The sequence below is a fragment of the Felis catus genome, chromosome C2, assembly GCF_018350175.1.
Source record: "Felis catus isolate Fca126 chromosome C2, F.catus_Fca126_mat1.0, whole genome shotgun sequence".
In the NCBI taxonomy this organism is placed as follows: Eukaryota; Metazoa; Chordata; class Mammalia; order Carnivora; family Felidae; genus Felis; species Felis catus.
In genome coordinates, this window is record NC_058376.1 from 83,080,482 (window position 1) to 83,099,665 (window position 19,184).

The 19,184-nt window shown below is 42.7% G+C and overlaps 2 protein-coding genes across 2 annotated transcripts in view; one reads left to right on the forward strand and one right to left on the reverse strand.

The window, feature by feature from the left end:
* Positions 1-5,090: 5,090 nt before the first annotated feature.
* On the reverse strand, positions 5,091-9,233 carry LOC101090286 (5-hydroxytryptamine receptor 3D). Its single transcript, XM_045037201.1, is given in 10 exon segments — positions 5,091-5,615; positions 5,745-5,960; positions 6,087-6,339; positions 7,149-7,231; positions 7,234-7,292; positions 7,531-7,632; positions 7,634-7,669; positions 7,935-8,075; positions 8,514-8,563; positions 8,924-9,233. Coding segments are annotated over 10 exon segments (1,410 nt in total). The 5' UTR covers positions 9,164-9,233; the 3' UTR covers positions 5,091-5,385.
* Positions 9,234-13,546: 4,313 nt separating this feature from the next.
* Positions 13,547-19,184, forward strand: part of ABCC5 (ATP binding cassette subfamily C member 5) — a 92,593-nt gene continuing 86,955 nt past the window's right edge. Inside the window, exon 1 of the mRNA XM_045037203.1 lies at positions 13,547-13,569. The gene's annotated coding sequence lies outside the window, so the exon portion shown is untranslated. The remainder of the gene's footprint in view (positions 13,570-19,184) is intronic.

The following is a 19,184-nucleotide window of genomic DNA, read 5'->3' on the forward strand; positions in this document are numbered from 1 at the left end:
GGATATGATAGAGGCAGGAGAGATAGAGCAGGCATCTCCTCTCCTGCTCTATAACCTCCTGGAAAGCGGGAAGCACATCTTGTCCTTCTCCCCACCACACTCCCCAACTCTGCCCAGTGTGTGGCATATAGTAGTTAGCAATCAATAAATGTTAGTTAAATATCTGGCCCATCAGTTCACTATGGATGGAGAGAGACACACAAGCCTTGGACAGATGTAAGGTGTAGGTTCCCCGTTGGGAACCTAATGGGGATCCTGAGGCCATATCAGAGAAGTTACTTGCTGCTCCCATGGTGTAGCTAAGGTGTGGGTTCCATCTTGGATGCGGTATGGTAGAGATGGGGGTTAGTGAAAGTAGCAGGTGGGATACAGAGGGCTGGAGCCAGGGCCCAGCCTTTTATTTCTGACTGCCCCCCTCTAAGTTTCCAATAAAGGTCTAACCAGAATGTCTATTTATTGAGTTTGTGTCATGTGCCCTACACTGGTGTTAGGCACTTTACTTACAGTCTTTTTTTTTTTTTTTAATGTTCATGTATTTGTTTTGAGAGAGAGAGCATGAGTGCGAGTGGGGAAGGGGCAGAGAGAGAGAGGGAGAGAGAATCCCAAGCAGGCTCCATGCTGTCAGCACAGAGCCTGATGCGGGGCTTGATTTCACAAACTGTGAGATCATAACCTGAGCCGAAATCAAGAGTTGGACGCTTAACCAACAGAGCCACCTAGTATTCTTATCCTCACAACTGCTTTATGAGGTCAGTGGAATTTCTCCCATTTTACAGATTAGAAAACTGAGGCACAAAAGGTCAAAATATCTTGCTCAATGTCCACCCAGGTAGAAATAGGTAGAATCCAGATTCAAAACCAGGTTTGATTCCATTGTTCTTTCCTTGCTCTTTTTATTACTCCATAGCTTGGAAGTCTTATGGCCTGGATTATTAGGACCCTACTTTCCCACAAGTGAAATCCCTAGGCCTAGACAATGCTTGGATTCAGAGGTAAACAGTGGGGACAGGAGCTGTAACTTTGCAAGTCACAGACACCAATAACTTTCTCCTTAACTTATTCCAAGTAGGATCGTGCTGCATGGTCCCACTCATCCGGTTGGGGAATATAGCTGTAACCTGGCAAGGGCAGAATTAAATGGTGGAAGGGGGAAATGAGGGCCATTGTTTTGCAGCACTGATGGATGGCAGTCACACACAGAGGCCATTGGCCAAAGCTAAGGATCCAAGAGTACAGAGGCAGTTGAAACATCCAAACTGCAGAGTGGGTCACTAGCTGGGGGTCAGGCTGGCTATGATGCCTGACGCAGAAGAGAAGGAAGGTCCTGGGACTCTGAAATGCACCTAGGAAAAGAGTCCCATGGACAAGCATTCACCTTTGACAGGTTCAGGCTCTGATCCTGGGCTCTCTTAAAGTCTGACAACCCCACACTTATCACTTCCTTTTCCTCCACTTCATTTTTCTCACCTAAAAAATGAGTGGGTTGAACTAGAAAGTCAGTAATTCTTTATGTCTACTGCCTCTCACCCACAAGTCGATTTTGCACACTCCCAGTCTGCATGATAAATAGATGTTCTCTGGTGCGTCACGTTTGGTTTTCTAGTTTCTGTAAGCTTGTAAATGATTTTTAAATCCATATTTTAAAAATAATTTCATCTGTGCTGTTAGCTCAGCAACACAAATGGAATTTAAACATAAAGGGTGAAGCCACTTGTATAGGGTTTTATCCAACAAGTAATGCAGTCAGATTAGAACCCAAGGTTGCCAGATTCCAAAGTCTCTCTGCTATACTATTTTCGTACTTGCCATTTGGAAGAAGCAGTACTAATGAGTGACCCAATAAGAGAGGTTACCAAAGGGAGGATCAGAAATTGGAGAGGAGGAAAAGGATGGGCTTGAAATGAAGTCTGTGACTTCACGTCCTAGAGTAGACCTGAAGGAAGAGGAGAGAGAGCAAAGATAGTAAGGAGATAATAAATTTTAATGTCAGGTTAATATGGAGCCAAGAGAAAATGTAGAAAAGTTGGAGAAACACTGCTTCTAATAGTTTAGAGAAAAAGGGAGTGAGCACAAATGCGTGGAAGAACCACAGGTAGCACTGCAGGTGAATGGCCAAGGTGAAGAGTGATCATCCAGACACAAGCCATCAGATGCAAGATAGCCCAAGCAGGAGCAGTTGCCTATCAGCAGATTTTTCTAAAGATTTTCCTAAATTTTTCTAAGTTACCTTGCAAAGCCTTTCAGTGGTTTGCTCCATAACAAGAGGAAAGTCATTAGTACTAAGCATTCCTATAGGATTCTGTTATAGGTAGAATAGAAAGGCAGAAACCATATCTGTAAATTTTCTGGGAGAGTTCTGGTTTTAAGGTTCCTCATGATTATCGTTTGTGTATTAATATCGTGTGTTCATATTTTGCTTGTGGAGAAGATAAAATCACCATATCATGCCTTCTCTTGCTGAAAAGAGATCTAGCCTCCTAATTCACGTTTCAAAAAAAAACAAATTGTGTATCTTCTATTCAAATAAAACATAAAGTTATGTGTTAGAAAGCACGTGAAGAAAATAAGCAGAATAATATGTACCATGAAGATGGGTGGGAAAACCAAAATGCCACAAATTGATCTTAAATAATTTCAGAACCTCGCAAAAGCTGGGTAAATGGGCTGTTTAGCAAAGTCAAGGATGAGTTTCCAGGTGAGATGACTATCCTGGAATAAGGCATAGGAGTAGATATCCAAAAAAAAAAAAATCATAGAATATGTATCAGCAGCAAAAATCTAAATCCATAGAGAATACAAAGGGAAGGTGGATTTCCCAGGTGAGATCTGGGGAAATGCATGCTACGGAAAGGAGTGGAAAAAGTGCAAGTAGTGAACTTGGCCGGCTGTGGAGGGGGTGGAGGGGAGAGAGGAGGAGTGGGGAAGGCTGAGGGAGGGAGTTAAAAGAAATGTAAAAGAAAGTTTGTCTTTGGGACCCTGATCAGGGCCTTGCTTTTTCTGTTTTAATTCTCCTAAGGTGTTAGCCTGACATGGGACTCCATCCCATGACCCTGGGATCATGACCTGAGCCGAAATCAAGAGTCAGATGCTCAACTAACTGAGCCACCCAGGTGCCCCTCTTCCTCAGTTTGGAGGGCAGTGTGGCAGGAGCTGAGAGGCCGGTGTCTGGAGTCAGCTGCCCTGCAGAACTCTCATGTAACTAGCTCAGAACACTGGGAGCCCACTCAGTGGCTGTCCCTTCACCTCTCTGTGCTTCATTTGCTTCATTTATTTTATCCCCTTTATTTGAATCTATAAAATGGGGATAATAATACAAAACCACAGTACTAAAACTTACAGAACTTTGAAAACCAAATGATTTTTCACAAATTATTTGGTGGCAAAAGATGACCTGGGCTGATGAGAGTCTATCCACGGTTTTGTTTCTGCTCCCTACTATGAATATTCATAGATCTCACTGCAGAAATAGTAATGTGTTTGATTTCAGGGTGCTGCCCCCTGCCCCATACAGTATGTGCATAAATATTTCCTTTTTAAAGTCTGAAAAATTCTAACTTCCAAAACGCATTTGACTCCAAGGGTTTGTGGATCTACAGTTCCCACTTCATAGAGTTACTGTAAGGATTAAATGTGGTTATTTATCTAAGACACTTAGGAGAGTGCCTGCTACATATTCATAACTTAATAAGTGTTGGTATTATTATTAGTATACTGTATCCTTTCTAAGGCCCCACATTGTAGCAAGCTGTGAGTTGAGGAGTTGCGGAAATAATAACAGATACACTAATTTATTTAGGTGAATGTCAGGGCTCCTGATTTGAGCCTAGATTGTGTGGATGCTAGGTTTTGGACATTCCCGGAAGACTGGTGTTGGTGAGGAGGAGCTTGTCAGGGCCCTAGAAGCTGAGAAACCGAAGACCTTTCTGGGAAAAAAAATGCAGAGAAAAGAAAAGGAGAATTAAGGAACACAACTTGAGTTAGAAAACCATGGGCATGTGCAAGGAGTGATTTGTAGTTTAGCAGGGTGTTTCTGCCTCAGTGCCCCCAGATTCTCATGAAATCCTGTCTGAGTCCTTGTGGAAGGAGACCGCAAGGAAAGAACAAGTGATATCTGGTCCTGGTGACTCAGCATTCAGCTGGGGATATCTGCCCCTGCTGGCTTGGTCTCCTGCAGCAAACACTGGGGAAGGACCCTGGGCCTGCACCACCAACAGCAACCTTTCTAGTGAGCATTGGTGGTCTTGCCCCTCTTTAGGCATCTACGGTGACCAGAGGGAGCCAAAGAAGTTTGAGGAAGAGCAGTGGAGAGGAGGCACCAGGGAAATATTGTTCAGTAAAGACCACCATTAATCTCTTAGGCTTACAATAGAAAGTAGTAGAAGAGACAAAAGAAAAGAAAAGAAATGATTGCTAAAAATAAAAGATTTTGTATGAGTTGTAATTAATTTGCTCTCACATCTGTGCTTTTCTGAACCCGGGGTGTCCAACAAATCATGTCACGGCTCCATGGAACCTCCACCTCCCCCAGACAGCTAGTGGGAGAGATGGGCCAAAAGACAAACACTTGCAAAATCAGAAGGCAAGTTCCAGGAAGGGGAATTTTCCAGTTCATATGGGGGCATTTGTGTTATTCTCAAGTAAGGCAGATGCCATTTTCAAATGTGCTTTCCTTGGCTTCTGCTCTTTCCTTTGCATGATTAAGGGCAGTCAACTTTGATTACAGTGCAGACAGTTAACGGTAATTCGGGATTACGTTAACATCTAGATGCTTAAGGATGAATGAGTCATATGTCAGGCTGTGATGAAATGTTTCACTTTTTAAGTAAGAGATGCCTGATTCTGGCACATTATTGATTTCTAAAGCTTAAATCGGAAAATTGGACTTAGGAGATTTAGCTCTATTTTCTTATAATTCCTTGTAATGGGTTTTGAGCCCTTCTCTCCCCTCTCCTCACTTTCCTAAGTTGCATAATAGTCTTATAAAATCCTTTTTACTTTGTTAATGAGTAGTTTCTGCAAGAAGACTCTCAATCCAAGATTTCTGACACTGTAATATAAGGTAGGGAAGAGCCAATGCTTTCTGCAAAGGGGTTTATTGGGGATGATTCAAATCAAGAAAGTATTCCAGGAACTTGAATCCTGATGAGGCAGGCGGCCATCACTTATGGGAGTGCTGACGGGAGCTGATGGAGTGCAGGAGCAAGGACCTAATCCTGGGAGGCATAGGCAATCATCCAGGTCTGGTCTGAAACCGGACAGAAGGATTGAGCAGAAAACAAGGTGGTTGCCAGGCCTGTGAGGCTGGGACTTGGACACACATGGGAGCTTGGATGGTTTCCAGAGGCAAGAGAAGCTCCAGACTGGAGCTTGCAGATGGGCATTTGCCTAGGTGTTCCAGAGGACGATGACTGTGATGATGGAGGTGGCCATGAAGAGCAGGTAGAGGCGGAAGAGCAGGGTGTCCATCATGTGGCTGAACTCTATCCACAGGTTGACCAAGTGCCGCTTCTGAGCCTCATATTCTTGTTGGGCCCTTGTTGACCCAGGGCACCCATTTAACTCTGCCTCTCTGGGACCTGGCACCTTCCCCACCAACTCCACAGGCTCCTTCACACCTACAGAGATAGAGACTCAGCCATGGGCCATGAAGTTTACCTGGGGAGTGAAGGAAACAGGGAAGGAGGCAGGAGCAGAGGAGTGGAGGTGTGGAAAGAGAATGTGTGGGCAGTGCTGACTCCCCTTACCAGGCAGATGGGTGGGGGTGAGGCCTAGGCCCTTATTTCCCTTCTGGGGTGCAGTGGGGCAGCATTTTGTTGGGCTGGTACAGTAGAGGAGGAGAGAATGGAGCCACTGAGGCATGGGTGGGGGCTGGGTGGTGGCCAGGTGCAACAGGTAGGTGATGAAGATGGTCTCTAGTAGGCTGACCACCATCAGGGACAGACACAGGGCAAAGTAGACACCTGGAGGGAAGATGGGTCAATGTGAGGGCCAGAGGTACCTCCTAGGACTTTGTGTTTCCTCTTTCCCCAGAGGGTCCTTTTCCAGGATCCCTTTTCTGACCAGGTTCCACTGGTCTGCCTCCCTACCCCACGCCCACTTTGCTTTCATTCTCCTGATGGAGGAAGGGACCATACTGATGAGGGGGGTGCCAGTTGCAGGGAGTAAGTCATTCATCATGAGCAGGAAGACGTTGTAGCCCAGCAGAAGTGTCATCTTGAATGGGGCACGATTCTCACTTTCTATTGGCAGGTAGAAGCTGAGGGCGTCAATGGCAACCAGAAAGCCACTGGGCACCAGAAGGTTTATAACATAGAGTCTGGGCCTGCGCCTGATGGCAACCTGGGGGAAGAAGAGAGGGGCGCAAGTGAGGAGTAGGCTGGGAGGCTGCTGAGCCAGTTAAGAGCAAGAGTTAAGATATGTCCCAGACCACACTGTCTAGGAAGGAAATGTTGCCTCAAGTCCCTTTCACTGTCCTGTCTTTCAACAAAGTCATCTTAATCACCACTGTCTGCCTTTCCAGAGTTTGATTCTGCCATGCTGCCTACCACTGAAATGTATCTCATTCCTTCTTGACCCAAGGTGTCAACTTTCTCCACTTCCACTTTTAGCCCTACCAATGTGCTCTTAGCAGGACTGTGGGGCCAGATTCTTAGGTATCATGTGCTTTTTATCTCTGTATTTCTGCTTGCTTTCTCATCAAGGTCTAATCGCTAGTGACTTTGCTGGTGTCCATTCAAGACCAGTGGAGGGAAGGCAAGACAGTGGCAGATAATTTTGAGGTCACCAAGATTTGAAAGCATAATATCCCTAAGACAGTGTTTCATAACTTTTACACCATCTCTTTTTAAAAAATAAACTTAAAAACCCTTGCCTTCCATAGAGCTCTGATAGCCATGGGAGATGGAAAGCTCACTCTCACTATGAGTCACTGCCATAGGACCTTTGTTTTTTTCCCCAAGGAGGATTTATTCAATCAATATTTACTGAGTGCCAGGTTCTGTCCTAGGTAGTGGAAATTTATCAGTGAAAAAAGTGATAAAAATATCCACCCTCACGGAGCTTACTTTCTAGTGGGAGAGCTTACATTCTGGTGGAGGACATAAGTTATGCATCTTAGAGAAGATCACAGCCATGGCCCCTGAGCTCACATAGAAAATGATTTGGTCATACTGGTTGGTGCCCACAGTCATCTTCATCATTCTCTGGTGGATATCCAGAAGTACCCACTCCCCCTTGCTCCGAATGAGGTCCTGTGATGTGTTCGAAATCTCCTGCACTTTCTTCTCCATGCCCAGGAGCATGTTCTCCACTGCAAAAGAGACCCAGACAACTCAGCCTCCCAAATGTTCCCAAACCCCTTACCCAGACTTGCATTTCTTACCACTTAGCTTCCACACCCCTTTAGGGGAAATCCCTCACCGTTCCCAGCTTCCTGGCCTCTTCTTTCTCAAAACACTTTCTCTGCCTCTCAATCAGCTACTATACAGAGTCTCACTTACCTGTGTAGATGAATGAGCTGAAGGTGAGTGTGCAGTTCTGTTCATCAAAGGGGAAATAGAAGATGTCCAGGTTACAAATGCTGACCACCCGCATTGGCTTATCATATTTGATGAGACCTTCACTGTTGACATAAACCATGAGACCTGTAGCTGTCTGATCCATATCCATACTGTATGTGAGAAGAATGGGAAGGTGGGTACTGTGAGCTATCAGTCTTGGCCTTCTTTCTCTCTCAGATCACACCATTCCTGTGCTCTAACCCCACTTATCTGACTTCCCCCTTCCACCTGTCACTGTGTTCTGGGGGTTTTATAAACTCAATTCAGACACTGCTCCTTCTAAACTGAGTCTTTATGTGCCCCCTATTGGTTATATCATCCCATTCCTTGGAGATAGCGTTTCCTTCCTGCTGTTTTCTCAGTGCGGATACTCACAACTCCTCGATGAAGATATCCGGAAGCCAAAGATTCTCAGCTGCTATGCTGATCTTCCTGATGCCCCCACATTCCTCTGGGTTCCACGTGATGAATGGATTGTACCAGAACTATAGGAAAGCATGGTGTGAGACCAATAGGGTGGGAACTTGTTTTAGTCACACTCTGTCTCTTACACTTTATATTTCCTTTTTCTCTCATTTCTTCACTCTCCTACCTCCTCTCTGGTGACAGATATCACAGTGCACTAACAAAGTCTTTCTTCTACTTCTCCCTTGATTCTTTCAAGGGAGACCTTGACCTCAACTTTGGAGTCCCTGGTATGGAGCCACTTAGGTATCATCTTCCATGACCTTTGTTTATGCTACCTTCTCCCTGTGCCCCAAGCTGACAGAATAATCAGGAAATTTTGTGTTTTCATTGTTGGTCTGCTTCCATTTGAATTTGTCTAATTTGTGGGTATTCTAAGCTTTATCCATTGTACACTGCAAAGTTGGACCCAGCAGTGGGAAAAGGGAGGTACCACAGTAAAGGGGAAAAAGTCTATCATACCATGTTTAGCCATAGGAAAGATGTCATCAGTTGAAGCTGTGCATCCTGAAAAAACAATTTTCACCTGGGATCATTGCCTCCATGAAGTCAAGTCCAATGCCACCATCCACCTCTTTCTCATTTCCATGGCTGTTCTATGTCACAATTATGATTTTTAATCATAAACCACTGAAAAATGTAGGTCAAATACTCCAGAGTACATGGAAAACATAGTTTTAAAAAAAGGCAGTATAAAAGTACATTGGGGTCATGTTTCTTATGGAATAGTCTGAAAAGGGACAGATTTTATCTGCTATGATGTCACTGAAACATGCCCTGTCATATCTTCCCACCTCATGGAATGAGATTTTCATTTTACAAAATTCAAGTGAGGAACCCACCACCACTTGCCACTGATCAGCACATTGCAATGTTGAGCCAGGACTCACCACTTCCACAATGGCTGACATAGTGAAGGAGATGTTGACACGAGTGGGGATGCTATAGTTGATGACTGGACGGAAGGCCTTTCTGTCAAACACTGCTTGGAAGGCAACAGGATCCACTCCATGCCGGTCAAAGCCTGAGCAATTGATGGTGAATGTGTCTCCTCTTCCTGAAGAGAGCAGAGACCCTGTGAGAAGAGTGTCAGGACTGGGGGCTAGGTAGCATTTCTGCACAAAGAAAACAGGGGGCATGGGAGAAGTGTGTGAGCTCCTCCTTCCTGGACCAGGGAGTGTGGGCTGGGCTGGTAGGCAAATGGTGGAAGTTGATGAGGTGAGCTGAGTCAGGGCTCCATCCTCAATTCCTTTGTTTCTGTCCACATGCAAAATTTTTCCAAACATGTAGGCAAACTCAGCCTTGACCACCACTTTTCAGTGTCCTGCTGAATCTCACCACAAACTTCTCCACCTTCACTCAGTGTCCTTCCATTGCTCATCTCTGTCCTTGAGCCATCTGGGTGATGTCAGTGACAATATTTGCAATCATAGTTCTCCTCACTATATTAATGCAGCATAGATAATCATAAATTAATGATGAAGGCAATAATCAGGTAGGTAGTAGGAGGTATGTGGGACCCTAAGGAAGGAACTCAGTTTTTCAAGTTAATAAGGATTTACTGTATCTCCACTATGTGCTATGATTGTTCTCGTCTAAAACACAGTGGTTATCACCAGTGAGACTACATTAAAGAGAGTTCCTTGATTCCCATCTTACACCTAACCCTTTTCTAGGGTTAGAACTACTTTGTGATGCAGAAATAGAGAATTATGTGATAACATCTTCTGGTAGAGTCTATTCATATCTATCTCTGATATTGTACTAACCCTTATCGTTCATTTTTTCTAGTTTATTTATTTTGAAAGAGAGAATGAGCGAGAGAGAGAGAGAGAGAGAGAGAGAGAGAGAGAGAGAGAGAAGGGAGAGAGAGAGAACCAGAAGGGGGAGGGGCAGAGAGAAGACAGAGGATCTGAAGCAGGCTCTGTGCTGACAGCCGAAAGCCTGATGCGGGGCTCAAACTCATAAGCTGTGAGATCATGATCTGAGCCAAAGTCAAATACTTAATGGACTGAGCCACCCAGGTACTCCCTCATCATTCATTTTCAATAATGAATGAGAAAAATAATCTACACTGAAAATTTTTACTAAAAATATTTCCCTTTTTCATGACAGACCTTCTCATCACCTTCTTCCCTTTAGAATTTTCTCTGTTCCATTTAATTTGATTCAAGAGAGCTGAGAAAGAATCTTCTTCTTTTTAACATTAGTTGATACTCAGAAACCATGTGGTTAGATTATATGCCTGGAAAGAGAAAGACATGAGAAAAGAGAAGAGGCCCAATAGAAACATAGGGACAGAAGGATCTTACAAAGAGGTACAAAGCTATCAGTGTCTTGAGTTTTCATTTTTACCTGGACGAACATCCAGACATTTACTATCTAGGAATAATAAAAATTAGTCTGGTTGGTCTGTTTCTTAGAAGTTGTATGCTTGCTTTGTTCTTGTTCTTGTCCCTTCTTACCTTGAAGCAGCAGGTGGAGAACGAGACAAAGGAAGAATCCATGTTCATGGAGCCAACCTCTTTCCATCTTCTTCTCTTTGGCTCTTCTCTGAGATAATGTTGATCTCTGGGGACTTAGTGATGATGTTGACCTTAAAAGACCACAGGCCACACCTTGAACCCTAGTTTTGAATAATACATGTATCAGGTGGCATTAGCCGTCTCTCTAACAAGCACCACTGACAAGAGAGTGTCACAGAGGACTAGCCCACCCTGTGCCCTAACTGGGCCTGAATCTCATCTCCAAAAGTAATCTGGAAAATCAGTTAGGAGAGGGGGAAGAAAAAAATATCTGATCACTGGAGCAGTGCTAATAGTCTCCTCATACTTTAGAATCACTGTGGCCTGCAATGCATCATAGACAAGGCACATGATAATTGCCATTGCTTTCAAGTGGCACATGCACTTATTTTAACCTTGCTACCATCTTTCAGAAAAACTGGGGCCTCCTTTTTATAATCAACTTCAGACTTTGAGGTTTTAAACGTGACTTCAGTACTGGCTAGTCTCAGCTTTTGATTTTGTGAGTGTGTCAAAAGCAACCCAGATCTCCTGGATGGAAGGAGTGATCAGTGAGGTAGAGGGGAGGTGGTAGAGACAATGCTATTTTTAGTAGAAGTTGACTGATGAGAACATGAAAGGAAAGCTTGCAAATTCATGTTGTTTAGACCCTGCTGTTTTTTTTTTTTTATAAGAAATTAGTTAGTTGTCGACATTAAAAATTGGGAGATTTCGTGCAAGACCTGTATTTCTGGCTTGATTTAAAAAGTAAGATCAACCAATACTGGGCTCACGTTTTTGCTTGGCAACAATTTGCCAAAGCTAATGGTTATGCTGTTTGGATGGAACATTCTCTCTAGATCATCACAGTCTGTCACCAACTATTGATTATTCCTGACCAGCTCCCCTCATGTATGTTACCTGCTTATCCTCTGTAGGTGTTTGAATTTGCCTCTGAGTGTTAAGATTTACTTTCTCATGTAGTCTTAAAAGAGCCTTGGGAAGTAATTTCAACATACCATGCCATGCCTAGATGATCACAGGTCTTGTCAGATTTAGCATGTACAAATATTTGATTCATGGTGGAAACCAGACATGTTATGGTTAAGTGGGCCAAAGTCATCAGAGGGTTTAACCTCTTTTATTCTGGAATTAATTCCATTAGAGAAGGCTCCAGAGAGAGTAATGAGTGGCTTAGAGAGCAAAGAGAGCAATTGCTTCAGTGAAGAAGTTTATGGCCTGAGCTGGAACAATAAGGTAGCAAAGGTTTCCTTATCTCTAATATTGGGGTTTTATGTGGTTAGGGATAATGTTTGTGTGTTACCTTTTCTGTTCTAAGCAATTACTGAATTGAAACAGAAATAACAGTAAAAGTGGCAATAATAGTAGCTGTTATTGTTACCCTGGCTCTCTTGAGATTGTTCAGGTTGTTTCAGCCTGAATGGAATCTTCTGGATTCCAAATGTCTGGGTTGACTGAAGCAACCCTGGCTGCTGTGGGCATCAGTCTTTTCTCTCAGCCTCACTCAGCTGTAGGTTACCATAAAGGTCGTCCCTCACTCCGTAGGAGCCCTCTTCATCATTTGAGGATCCCTTCTCCTTTGGGAAGTTTCTTTTTTCTTTCTTTCTTTTTTTTATTTTTATTTTTTTAATTTTTTTTTCTTTTTCTTTTTTTTTTCAACGTTTATTTATTTTTGGGACAGAGAGAGAGACAGAGCATGAACGGGGGAGGGGCAGAGAGAGAGGGAGACACAGAATCGGAAACAGGCTCCAGGCTCCGAGCCATCAGCCCAGAGCCTGACGCGGGGCTCGAACTCACAGACCGCGAGATCGTGACCTGGCTGAAGTCGGACGCTTAACCGACTGCACCACCCAGGCGCCCCTTTCTTTCTTTTTTTTAAAAGATGGCTTTATTTGTTTGTTTGTTTGTTTAAGAGAGAGGGCACAGTGAGCAAAGGACAGAGAGAATCCCACAAGGGGCAGAAAGGGAGAGAGAGAGAGAAGCGGGGCTCACCCGAAGCGAGGCTCATGCTCACCTGATGTGGGACTCTGACTCACGACCGTGAGATCATGATGTGAGCCGAAGTCCAATGCTTAACGACTGAGCCACCCAGGCATCCCTTTAGATCAGTATTTCTCGAAGCATTTTCTTGCAGAACACTAGTTCCACTGGATGTTAAATTCTTTTCTAAAAAAATTATTTTTGTTATTTAAACTTCAAAGGGGTCTGAGAAACAATGAATTAAATAAAGCTAAGCAGAGGTTTTTTTTTGTTTGTTGTTGTTTTTTTTTTTTTTACTATAGGATTCCTCAGAGTATTTAGCTAAAATGTTCATGTGACTTGAATATCATATGTATAATTTCCCAGACTTAGTTGACTTTGAGAATTTCTTTTTCTCAGAATATCTTGCAGGAGTAGTACTTCATCTACTATTTTGGGGAAACAATGCTTTAGGTGAATAGAGTAAATGTAGAAGAAAAAAACTTGAAAATTCTATAGATAGGGTATAGAATGCAAGCAACATATGTATAAATCAATCAGGAAATTAAAGAAATAAACTAGATGAGTGTTTTCAAAAGTTTTTTCAGTCTTTATTTATTTTTGAGAAAGAGAGAGAGAGAGTGAGAGCAAGTGGGGGAGGAACAGAGAAAGAGAGGGAGACGCAGAATCCAAAGCAGGCTCCAGGCTCTGAGCTGTCAGCACAGAGTCCAGCCCGGGGCTCAAACTCATGAATCATGAGTTCATGACCTAAGCTGAAGTTGGACGCTTAATGGAGTAAGCCACCCAGATGCCCCAATAAGTATATTTTAGGTAAGTATTCTAAACATTTTTTTAATGCTTATTTATTTTTGAAGGAGAAAGAGACAGAGCATGAGCAGAGAAGGGACAGAGAGAGAAGGAGACACAGAATCTGAAGCAGGCTCCAAGCTTTGAGCTGTCAGCACAGAGACCCATGTGGGACTTCAACTCACAAACTGTGAGATCATGACCTGAGCCGAAGTCGGACACTTAACCAATGGAGCCAGCCAGGCGCCCCTTAGGTAAGTATACTAAAACGTGAAGTTTGATTAGAACTGTAAGAACCTACAAGCAAATAGGAAGTAAAATAGATAAAATTTTAAGCTGTTTCTGATTCCGTTAGCAGTATAAACTTGACTGACTTGAAAAGGAATCTTTTTCTTTCTTTTCCTTTAGATCAGTTACCTACCAGCTGTAGATCACATGTCATTCGCCTAGATCCAATTTTAGAATGAGAGTTTAAAAACATATTTTGGGGGGCAGTTGGCGGGCTCAGTCAGTGGAGCCTGTAACTCTTGATCTCAGGATTGTGAGTTCAAGCTTCATGTTGGGTGTAGAGATTACTTCAAAAATAAAATAAAGTATTAAAAATAAATTAATTAGGGGCGCCTGGGTGGCGCAGTCGGCTAAGCGTCCGACTTCAGCCAGGTCACGATCTCGCGGTCCGTGAGTTCGAGCCCCGCGTCAGGCTCTGGGCTGATGGCTCAGGGCCTGGAGCCTGTTTCCGATTCTGTGTCTCCCTCTCTCTCTGCCCCTCCCCCATTCATGCTCTGTCTCTCTCTGTCCCAAAAATAAATAAACGTTGAAAAAAAATAAATTAATTAAATAGATAAAATGTCTTGGTATTGTTTTCTCAAATGTGCTCAGACAGTAACATTTTATTTTTTATTTGATTTATTATTATTATTATTTTATTTTAGAGAGAGTGAACAAGCGGTGGAGAGGAGCAGAGGGACAGAGAGAGAGAATCTTTTTTTTTTTTTTAATTTTTTTTTCAACGTTTATTTTTATTTTTAGGACAGAGAGAGACAGGGCATGAACAGGGGAGGGGCAGAGAGAGAGGGAGACACAGAATCGGAAACAGGCTCCAGGCTCTGAGCCATCAGCCCAGAGCCTGACGCGGGGCTCGAACTCACGGACCGCGAGATCATGACCTGGTTGAAGTCGGACGCTTAACCGACTGCGCCACCCAGGCGCCCCCCAGAGAGAGAGAATCTTGAGCAAGCTTCATGCTCAGTGCAAAACCTGATGTGGGGCTTGACCTCACAACCCCAGGATCATGGCCTGAGCCGAAATGAAGAATCGGTTGCTCAACCAACTGAGCCATTCAGACACCCCCGAAGTAACATTTTAGTAGCTAAAAAGCAATACTAATTTTTCTCATTGGTGGTCTTATAATCAATCGAGTATATAATTTGTGTTTTAAGAGTACACACTTTTTCCTCATGGTATTCAATAGATGAGTTACTTTGAGTGAAAAATAAATACAGCCTTCACAGATTTCCAGTTTTCCTAAACAAATATTCATGCCAAAAATGTTATCACAAACAGACTGAAGTGGTTTATCTCGTCTCATCAGAAGCCCATATTTATAAAGCAAAAACATGCAAGAAGTTTTGGGGAGTGACTGGGAGTGATTCCTGCAGCCTGTGACAGCCTGTTTTAGAAAGAAGGCTCCATTTTGGCTGCACTCTTTATCTTTGGCTCTTCTGGTTTAGTGGGACCCTGTTTAGTGGGGCCTCCCACGTTGGTGTCTGACAGGTGCCCACTCCATACTTCTCAATAATGTGGGAGAATCTCCCCTGCACATCTAACCAGGAGAGGCATCAGACATGCTCTCTGATTTTATTCAGTCGAGTAAGTAACCATTAGCTGTCATTCTGGGAGGTTTACAATCCCAACGCTGGTCTATGGGCTGTGATGCTTATTTTAGTTGAATAGATTTAGGTGGTTGTTCCAGGTGGAAGGAACAGCTTAAGTAAAAACATGGAAATCACAGTGTTGTGAGGACCTCAGATTTGAGTAGGAGAGTAACAGGAAATGAAGCTGTGGTATTATGTGGTGCCAGATCACGGAAGGCTTTGTATACCCAGCTGAAATTTGGTTTTATTCTATCACTCAGTGGTTCCCAAAGTTGAATAAGATTCAGACCTCTTTTAAGAGAAACAAGGGGCGCCTTGATGGCTCAGTTGGTTGAGCATCTGACTTCAGCTCAGGTCATGATCTCATGGTCTGTGAGTTTGAGCTCCACCCCCCCAGGCCCTGTGCTGACAGCTAGCCTGCTTCAGATTCTGTGTCTCCCTCTCTTCCTGCCCCTCCCCTGCTCACGCTACCTCTCTCTCTCAAAGTAAATAAACATTAAAAAAAAATTTTTTTTTAAAGAGAAACAAAACTCCTAAACCCTTGATGTTAACTTGAATTATTTATAATATCACTTAAATATTTATAATCATAAAATCATGTATAAAGTCCTTATACTTATAGCTCTTATAAGATAAAATTATATATTAGATATTCTACAAATGAGAATTTTTTATTTGATTTATAAAAAATAAAATGTTACTGTCCGAGAACATTTGAGAAGTAACAATTCTAAAAATTAGATATTCTATAAATTAGAATAAATTTATAAATTATGTACATACAAGACTGTAGAATCAACAGAACATTAATGTGGTAGATAATATTGTTTTATTAAAATTAGATAACTGCTGTCCATTTCCCTATCTTTTTTACAAGGAGCTAGTTTTTTTTTTTTTTTCAACGTTTATTTATTTTTGGGACAGAGAGAGACAGAGCATGAACGGGGGAGGGGCAGAGAGAGAGGGAGACACAGAATCGGAAACAGGCTCCAGGCTCTGAGCCATCAGCCCAGAGCCTGACGCGGGGCTCGAACTCACGGACTGCGAGATCGTGACCTGGCTGAAGTCGGACGCTTAACCGACTGCGCCACCCAGGCGCCCCCAAGGAGCTAGTTTTTGAACACCTATCTGTTATTTTATTGGGTCAATATGATAGTGCATGTCAATATAACTGTACTTAACGCTTTTTTAAAGCAATTCTTCATTTCTTTCTCACTACTACCTTTACTGCTAATTAGTTGAGATGTTATTGCTACGAAGGTGAGAAGTGTGTAATTCTTTCCTTCATAAAGTGGCTATGTGATATGACTTACCATAACGTGCCTCTACTGCTGTGCACTGTATGAACACTCAGCTTCACCCATTGCAGTTCTCTATTGAAAATACTGTGAAATCTTTGTCTATATAATATGCAATGTCATTTGGCTTTCATATGGCATTGTTGACATCTTTTTTTTTCTTTTTAGTTTATTAAAAAATTTTTTTTCAATTCCAGTATAATTAACATATTAGTTTTAGGCTATATTAGTCTTAGGCTATGTTGTGATTTGACAATTCTATATATTATTACTCAGTGCTCATCATGATAAGCATGCCCTTAATCCCCTTGACCTATTGTACCCACCCCCCTCCCCCACCTACCACCCCTCTGGCAACCACCAGTTCTCCATATTTAAGAGTCTGTTTTGAGGGGGTGTCTGGGTGGCTCAGTCAGTTAAATGTCCTACTCTTGGTCTTGGCTCAGGTCATGATCTTACAGTTCATGAGTTTGAGCCCCACATCTGACACCATGCTGACAGTGTGGCGCCTGCTTGGGATTCTCTTTCCCTCTCTCTGCCTCTCCCCTGCTTGCTCTCTCTGTCTTTCTCAAAATAAGTAAGTAAACTTGAAAAAAAAGGAGTCTGGTGTTTTGGGGTCACCTGGGTGGCTTAGTTGGTTAAACAACCTACTCTTGATATCAGTTCAGGTCAAGATCTCCCTATCATGTGATTGAGCCATGCATGGGGCTCTGCACTGAGTGTGCAGCCTGCTTGGGATTCTCTCTCTCCCTCTTTCTCTGCCCATCTCCCACTTGTGAGCATGCTTTCTCTCTCTCTGTCAGAATAAAAAACTAAACATTAAAAAAAAATCTGACTTTTGGTGGTCTCTTTTTTCTTTGTTCATTTGTTTCTTAAATTCCACATATGAGTGAAATCATATGGTATTTGTCTTTCTCTGATTGACTCATGTCATTTAGCATTATACCCTCTACATCCATCCATGTTGTTGTAAATGGCAAGATTTCATGCTTTTTTTATGGCTGAGCAATATTCCTTTATATATATACACCTATGTGTATATGTGTATATATATGTATATATGTATATGTGTATATGTATACATATGTATATGTGTATATGTATATGTATGTATATTTGCATATATAATCTTCTATATAAATCTGTATGTATATATATTTATAATCGTCTATATTTATATTTATATTCTATATTTCTATTTTATATAAAATATAAGATCTTCTTTATGCATTCATTTATGGATGGACACTTGGGTTGTTTCCATATCCTGACTATTGTAAAAAATGCTACAATAAACATAGGGGTGTATATATCTTTTTGAATTGGTGTTTCCATTTTCTTTGGGTAAATACCCCGTAGTGGAATTAATGAATAATATGGTAACTTTATTTTTAATTTTTTTAATGTTTATTTTTGAGAGAGAGTGTGTGTGCAAACAGGAGAGAGGCAGAGAGAGAGAGAGGGAGACAGACTCTGAAACAGGCTCCAGGCTCTGAACTGTCAACACAAAGCCTGACATGGGGCACAAACTCACGAACCATGAGATCATGACCTAAGCTGGAGTCGGAAGCTCAACTAGCCGTCCAGGCGCTCCTGCTTTTAATTTTTTGAGGAAACTCCATACTGTTTTCCACAGTGGCTGCACCAACTTTGGAATTGTTGATATGTGAAATCCTTTTCTCTTTTCCAAGTTGCCAGGGGGGCACCTGAATGGCTCAGTGGCTCAGGCCGTGATCTCACAGTTGTGAGTTTGAGCCCTGCATCAGGCTTGCTGCTGTCAGTGTGGAGCTTGCTTTGGATCCTCTGTCCACCCCCTCTCTCTGCCCTCCCCTGGCTCGCTCGCTCTCTCTCTCTCTCTCTCTCTCTCTCAAAAAATAAACATTTAGGGGCGCCTGGGTGGCCCAGTCAGTGGGCGTCCAACTTCGGCTCAGATCATTCCAACTTCGGCTCAGATCATGATCTCATGGTTCGTGGGTTTGAGCCCCACGTCGGGCTCTGTGCTGACAGCTCAGAGACTGGAGCCTGTTTCAGATTCTCTGTCTCCCTCTCTCTCTCTGTCCCTACCCCGCTCCCTCTCTGGCTCTCTTTCTCTCAAAAATAAATAAACATTAAAAAAAAAAAAAAAAGAATTCTCTGGGTGCCTGGGTGGCTTAGTCGGTTAAGTGACCAACTTCAGGTCACGTCATGATCTTTCAGTCTGTGAGTTCGAGCCCTTCATCCGGCTCTGTGCTGACAGCATAGCCTGGAGTCTGCTTCAGATTCTGTGTCTCCCTCTCTTTCTCTTCCCTTCCCCTGCTCACGCTCTGTCTCTCTGTCTCTCTCTCAAAAATAAATAAACATTAAAAAAAAAATTTAAGTTGCCAGAGACCGTTAAAGAGGTTTATTATTCTCTCACACTGTTGTTTCTGTGATGGCAAGTAAAATATTCACTTTATTAGCTAACTTGAAAAAAAGGTCTTATTTCTTGAAAATGACTTTCATTGTAAAATTGATCTGCAAAAGTGAAATTTTGTCTTCATAAGAATTCAACTGCGAATGCCACAGCAGATGTGCAGTGATCATTGCCATTTGGCATTAGGTCCTGGTAACCTGGGTAGAGGAAGCTACTGCAATAAAACACTTCTGTCAATGAGCAGCGGTACCACCATCCATCCAGTTCTGCAACCAGAAACCTAGGTGGTACCCTTGACCCCTTTG